Source organism: Capsicum annuum, chromosome 9 (assembly GCF_002878395.1).
Source record: "Capsicum annuum cultivar UCD-10X-F1 chromosome 9, UCD10Xv1.1, whole genome shotgun sequence".
Lineage (NCBI taxonomy): Eukaryota > Viridiplantae > Streptophyta > Magnoliopsida > Solanales > Solanaceae > Capsicum > Capsicum annuum.
This window is the reverse complement of record NC_061119.1, coordinates 217,904,763-217,912,144: the sequence shown is the minus strand read 5'-3', so window position 1 is coordinate 217,912,144 and position 7,382 is coordinate 217,904,763. Positions and strand designations below refer to the sequence as shown.

The following is a 7,382-nucleotide window of genomic DNA, read 5'->3' as shown; positions in this document are numbered from 1 at the left end:
GAAGCATTTTAAAGGTGGCTATCTGGTGTCATTTCTACAAAGAACACCTTTGAAATGAGGCTGTGATGATTTTCATTCTTTACTCATCTGATGGTTGAGCCTTATGTCATATCTTGGCGTGGCGGCTTTTGGGGGGTCTTGTGAGATAGTGGAGCTATTTTTGTTTCCGTCTCAAAAAGCCTCCTTAAGCTTGCAGCCATGGCAGGGTTTAGCTTATGTATGAAAAAGGTGAATCTGAGCTTCCCCAGAATTGAGGCTTTTGTGGAACTTGACGAAGGTTGAGTTTTCTAAGGGTTTTTGTTCCCTTCTTCTGAAGTTCAATTTAGCCTAATGAGTTTCCTTATTCCTTTGTTACACAGGATGACACACCCAATGACCTTGATAATGGATGGTCTTGACCCCGCTTACCCCATGGCAAACCTTCAAAATCAGAAGTCAACCATGGAGTAAGCGGGTCAAAAGTTCAAGACCACTTACCTCTACAGGCCATTCTTGTTAGTCACCCTACTTTACTGCATTGAGAAAATCTGACCCTTATCTTGGCAGGGCTACCTGGTATGGCATCATCTGCAAACTGGTGTCTGCAGCCATGGCGATGTCCCTTTCTCTTTGCATGTTAATATACAACAAAATATGACCCCTAAAGTCTATGGTTAATATCTCAAATGGTCACTCAACTGATGGGGATTGGCGTGGCAGCTTTAACACTCTTGTGAGATATGGAACTATATTGTTCTTTGTCTCACTGGACTATTGATGCTTGCAGCCAGGTGCCTATGTCCACTGTTTAGCTTTTTGTCCGAGAAAAAAGCAAATCTGAGCCTCCAAGTATCTATATGTTCAGCTAATGAGGCTATTTTTTGAACTCGAGGAAGGTCGAGGTTTGCTGAGGGTGGTTGCCATCTTTCTCATAAGTTCAATTTAGCCAATGAACTTTCCTATGTTTTTTGTTAGAACGATTAAAGTTAACAGTCCTTTCATCAGCAAAATGCTCTTCTTGATGATGATGATGATGATGACGATTTCCATGGTTCTGGTAATAATTAGGGAAAATCCCCTCAACTTGTCTAGAAAACCCTGAATCCTCAACCCCAAAACTTGGTGAATGAGGCTGTGATGATATTTTTCGGGAAGTTTGAAAATCAGATTTTTGAGTTGATTCGTATCTTGGCCAGGCAAAGACACGAGAATTTGTGAGGTTGGTTCGTACGTGCTCCGTCACAGAGGTGTCTTCTTTTTGCAGCCATGGCAAATTAGCCCTTTATCTGATTGATTTTCACTCAAAATCTGAGCCTCTTTTCTGTTTAAAATTTTAGTTCACAGTATGTAGTCAGTTTCTTTCATCCTTTGTACGATCAGTTCATATTAGGAAGAGTCCCCTTTGAGTTACAAACTTTTTATGTATCCTTCTATACAATTTCCACAAATTGTTAGATACTGATATGAAACAAGCCCAAAGGGAATGGAAGTGGATATTGAGGATCCGTATACTCTCTTTAACCAGTTTGATATCGAAGCTAGTTTTTTCTGCATTTATCGACACAATATTCAAACCTTCATGTCCTTTTTGATCCTCAACGCTCCAGGTGTCTGAGGCAGTTAAGATTATTCATAATGAAAATGAAGAGTGAATAAGATGAGAGTTGATTCATGGCCTGGCTTGGCAAGTTCAATCGGAAGGTCTCATATGGCAACTGTTACTTGCAGCCACGACAGTGTTAATTCTGCTCTTCCTTTTTTTTGCTTTGATTAAATAGGCGAAAACCTGAGCCTCAGTCGTAACTTAATTTACTTTTTTTCACTTGTCTTTCTGGAAAGAGATATTTTTCACTCCCGTTTTTTTTTTTTTTTCGAACTGCTTTGCAATGCTTTTACTTGAGCCGAGGTTCTATTGAGAACAGCCTCTCTACCTTGTTAGGGGTAAGGTCAGCGTACACACTGCCCTCTCCTGACCCCACTTGCGGGATTACATTGGGTATGTTGTTGGTGGTTGAGTACATGCATTTGTTATCCGAAAAGGTGAATCCATACCTAAATGTGTGTTAAATAACAGTCTGCTGTATGGCTCATGTCGCAGCGCAGGATCAGCGGTGTTCTTTTCAGGTGAAGATGCTGTGTTTCATCTTTGATTTGGTTCATGAAAATTGGATCTCCCTACATGAAAAGGTAATAAATTTTACCTTCAAACTTTGAACTACATCTTGGAATATCATCAAACTTTGACGTGAATTATATCCCCGTACTACTCCATGACTAATACTTCTGTTGCGCGTAAATCTTGATTTACATCTTCTATAATTGAACTCCTATCCCAATGCAACTGAGTACATTTGTGCAGCTATTGATGTTGTTAACTAGTTTTCTTAAATGCCAACTAATTCAATTATAGATGAAATGACAGTTATATGCATCCACAAATACAAGGGAAAAACGCTTATATTGGACCTCCGGTAGGATCAAATGTTGCTGGTTGAGGAAGATAATGTAGCTTCAAGAATGAAGCAAGACCAGTCCCAAGGCTAAGTTGACATTACTTGCCTCCCTCGGGTTGTCACTGAGCATTTGGACCTGCGGTAGGATGAATTGTTGCCGGTTAAGGAAGATACTGTAGAATGAAGCAAGGCCAGTCCCAAGGCTAAGTTGAAGTTACTTGCCTCCCTCGGGTGGTCACTGAGCATTTGGATCTGCGGTACGATGAATTGTTGCCGGTTAAGGAAGATAATCTAGCTTCAAGAATGAAGCAACGCCAGTCCAAGGCTAAGTTGAAGTTCCTTACCTCCCTCGGGTTGTCACTGAGCATTCCTAGTCACGCGGGAAATGAAGCCAAATGGCAAGGCCGGGGACCATAACGCCTGTATATCACATCCCCTCAGCTTCGCTACTTCGCATGCGGCCTCAACGATGCAATTCTCTGATTCTTCTCCACTTTAGTTCAGAGCTATTAGTCGAAATCCAACATATATTGTACATCAAACTCGTTCTATTTGTTGGTATGTTATGTATTCGTGAAATCATAGGTACCGGAAGAAATAGTCGAGATGCTAGAGCTTTGATTTTGATCAATGTCACCTATGTTATTCACTCTACAATGATCAAATTTATTATCAAAATAAGTTACCTCCATGTGACGACGAGGTTACGGGTTTAAGCCTTGGAAACAGCCTCTTGCATTGCAAGGTAAGGTTGCTTACGATACACTCTTATGGTGGGACCCTTCTCCGAACATCGCGCATAGTGGTAGCTTTAGTGCACAAACATCGCGCATAGCGGTAGCTTTAGTGCACAGGCTGCCTTTTTAACTATAGACCAGTGAACTACTTCACAACTTCCCAAAATGGATCACAATGAATTGCTGAGGTGATAAATTAATAATCAAAATGATCACAATTTGAACTATAAGGCGCATAACTCTTAGTTTGATAAAAATTGTCCAAACTTTGTATTTACACCAATTCTTAAGTACATGACATATATGCTATACCTTCATATAATTTTGATCTTATATCATAATTAGTAAATGAATGGACTAAACATGAACAATATCTACAAATATGGCATTCTATCTCCTCTATTTTTTCGCTTGTTCAAACGAATTTGGATACGTAATACATATTCAAAAATTCCTCTATTTTTTCGCTTGTTCAAATGAATTTGGATACGTAATACATATTCAAAATTAATTCAGTCAATTATTCCTCTGTGTGTCATCGCTAGCGTATCCAAGTTTCTAACATCTAAAAAAATATGTTTAACCGATAAATAAAGAAATGTAAAATAAAAACTACTTCCTATATCTAACAATGTCGAATTCTATCTCCTCTATTTTCTCGCTTGTTCAAACGAATTTGAATACGTAATACACATTCGAAAAGTAAAGTTGATTAATCCTCCTAAATACAAAGAAAAGAAAAAAGCAATTTCCCAAAAATGTAAGTTCCTTAACCATCCATATTCCTTCCATAACATAAATCTCACCCTCCTATATATATGCACACATAGCTAAATTCCTAAAATCAATGAAAAAATATTCCAATCCTCATTTTCTCCAAAATCTTGAAAACCCTCATTTGTTAAAAATCTTCAAAAAGAAATATAGAAAAATATTCCAAACCTCATTTTCTCCAAAATCTTGAAAACCCCATTTGTTAAAAGATCTCCAAAAAAATATATATATATATACAATGGCATCGAAAGTGATGGAGGTGGTAAAGAATCTTGATTTGAAGAAGTACATTGGTAGATGGTATGAAATAGCTTCATTTCCATCAAGATTTCAACCAAAAGATGGTGCAGACACAAGAGCTACATACACATTGAACCAAGATGGAACTATACATGTGTTGAATGAGACATGGTGTAATGGGAAAAGGGATTATATTGAAGGGACTGCTTATAAGGCTGATCCAAAAAGTGATGAGGCAAAATTGAAAGTGAAGTTTTATGTTCCACCATTCTTGCCTGTTATTCCTGTTGTTGGTGATTATTGGGTTTTGTATATTGATGAGGATTATCAGTATGCTTTGATTGGTCAGCCTAGTAGGAGGTATCTATGGGTAAGTTCTTTGTTACTAACTCAGTTTCGATTTGTTTGTCTGGTTTTGACTCGACACAACAAGCAGTGGCGGAGCCACCTTTGCTCCAGGGGTTCATCTGTCCCCCCTTCGATGAAAAATTATACTGTTTTTATACTATTTTTACATGGTTAAAGATATCTTTTATGCATATATAGTAGATGTTGAACCTCCTTCGACTAGTTTGTATATATAATTTTGAACTCCTCAATGAAAATCCTCGCTCTGTCACTGTCGACAAGGAGTTTTAAGGAGACGGAGTTTAAGAGAGTAAAAGAGAACTTTTGAATGTTGTGGTCTTAAACATGTCACCTAAAAAGTTTTAGGATTGAAGAGTTCCGGTAAAAGGGAAAGATGCATTCTTTTTGAAATGGGTTAGAAAAGAAAGTAGGACGAACAGATTGAAATAGAGGTAGTACTACCTTTTGACATTCAAAGTAGTTGTCTTTATCATTTGTTATAGAAAAAAATGGATGAGTGTAAGTACATAGATGTGAAATCGTGTTGACGGTGAACCTTGGAACGAATGTAAATTGTCTCTGTGTGACTTATAGGTCATCATAATCGAGATGGGGTAGGCTACCTACATCATACACTCTTGGACGTGCCACCACCCTTCCCCGGGACCTTACATGAATGTGTAATGCTTTGTGTATCGGGCTATTCTTTATAGATGTGAAATCATGTTGAAGGTGAGGCTTGGAGCAACAGTAAAGTCTTGTCTCCACGTGACCTATAAGTCATGAGTTCGAGACGGGATAGGCCACCTACATCATACACCCTTGGGTGCCATCCTTCCACGGACCTTACATGAACTTGTAATGCTTTGTGCATTAGACTGCTCTTTTAGATGTGAAACCAGGTTGAAGGTGAGCCTTGGAGAAACGGTTAAGTTGTCCCCGTGTGAGCTATATGTCACTTGTTTGAGACTTGGGTTAGGCTATCTACGTGACACCAAATTCTGAACCGTGCATCACCGACTCTCGGGGATTTCTTGGTTGTTAAATAATAGTGATGTAAATCTAACTTCAAGAAGAGCTTCGTAGGATTTTATTAGTTAATTATTTGATGATAATTGTATCCAGCATCGAGTGACTGTTTCTATCAACATGCTAGCTTTTCTGTCATTGTTATGATGATCTGCTCTCACTTGTAACTTTCTTGACGAGTTATATCAAGTCTATGATACTTTTAGTTCTTCCAAGCCGGTGATACCTTAGTTGCATGAAACAATTTATACTTTGCGGTATCTCAGTTTGCAGTTTATGATAAAATTTCATGAATGATCGTCATATTGAGCATGTTCATCCTGTTATTTATCATTTGAAGCTTTCCCTTTCCTAAGATCCTGGGCGTGCCACGACATTATACACTCACTTGATTTAGAAAAGTATAAGGCGGATCGAATATCTACTTTATATGCTAATTCTCGTCTTCTTCTCTCTTCCTCCTCTTATTGAAACGATTATCGTTTACTAGTAGAACATTAGGCATTATTTTTTCATACCGTAGTAGTATGTTTAGTTACACCGGCACCATTTTTCTTTCCAAGCCTTCTATTTGTTAGTCTATGAATTGCGCATATCTGTTTCTTTTACATAATCATGGCGTCCTGGCCAAGCTTGCACACACCTCGACTAGTTCCACGGTGTATCTGGGCAAATCTGTCCACTAAGGCTTGGAAAAATCGAAAGAAATCGCCTAGTGTTTTTGCATATTTTTTGTAACATGGATGCTTGTTTTTTGCAGATATTATGTAGACGACCACATCTTGATGACGAGATTTATAACCAGCTTGTTGAGAAGGGTAAAGCAGAAGGCTACGATGTGAGTAAGCTTCGCAAGACACCACAATCCGATTCCCCGCCAAGTGAAGATGGCCCCAAGGACGACAAAGGAATATGGTGGATCAAATCAATCCTTGGAAAATAGGCAAAGAAAGTACAACAACAACAACAGACCCAGTGACGCAGTCCATACCACAACCTCCGGAGAGGTAGCAAGGTTGTTTCCGTTAGACCCCAGGCAAAGAAAGTACAATGGTATAAAAGAAAACTATACAAAGACCAATGAAATGAGTGTTTAAAACAATCTTTAGTATATTGAATCCTAAGATTATGATTTTAGTAGTCTTTTTCCTTTGAAACTATGTGAAGTTTTTTTTTTTTTTTTTGGGGGGCGGGGGGGTTCAATCCGGTGTCCGGTGCTCGCATCGGAGCCCCGACTAATCCGGATCGCACGTTACAGGACCCATTAAGGTGGCAGCGCTCCCAAAAGAGTTTTCTCCATATCCAGGGTCGAACCCTCGACCTCTGGTTAAGGGTGGAGCAGCCCTATTCACTGCATCACAGATGGAAACTATGTGAAGTTGATAGTACTAAAAGTGTGGTTTGTATTTGAATCTTGTGTGAAATGTTGAACAAGTTGACAGTTCCCCTTTTTTTACGTCCCTATCCCCCCTCTCCTCCGCGACATGGGGGAGAAAAAGTGGAAAGGAAAACGATGGGGTTTCTCACGCTTTTGGCATTGTAGGCCCCAGCGGGAGGCTTGCATGACGGGTTATTAACTACATTTTCTTTGACGCGAAGATTCTTGAATACAAACAAGCTAGGATTTCACATCAATTGTTGGTATTGGTAACTTAGAAGCATTTAAGCACACGGGACAACAACAACAAACCCAGTGTATTCCTACATAGTGGGGTCTGGGGAGGATAAAATGTACGCAGTCGATAAATCACCGACTCAAGATCATGGACAGTTAACAAAGTCGTAATAAAACATGAAACAAGATGGAATAACAGAAATAGGA

The 7,382-nt window shown here is 39.1% G+C and overlaps 1 protein-coding gene across 1 annotated transcript; it reads left to right on the top strand.

Annotated features, from left to right (window-relative positions):
- Positions 1 to 3,797: 3,797 nt before the first annotated feature.
- Positions 3,798 to 7,006, top strand: LOC107840815 (temperature-induced lipocalin-1). Its single transcript, XM_016684747.2, has 2 exons — positions 3,798 to 4,553; positions 6,321 to 7,006. Exons 1-2 carry the CDS (start codon positions 4,182 to 4,184, stop codon positions 6,501 to 6,503), a joined length of 555 nt encoding a protein of 184 aa, XP_016540233.1. The 5' UTR covers positions 3,798 to 4,181; the 3' UTR covers positions 6,504 to 7,006.
- Positions 7,007 to 7,382: the final 376 nt, after the last annotated feature.

Coding starts and splice junctions, on each gene's coding strand:
- LOC107840815 (XM_016684747.2), top strand. CDS start 4,182: ATGGCATCGAAAGTGATGGAGGTGGTAAAGAATCTTGATTTGAAGAAG. Junction 4,554..6,320: donor CTAGTAGGAGGTATCTATGG/GTAAGTTCTTTG, acceptor TGTTTTTTGCAG/ATATTATGTAGACGACCACA.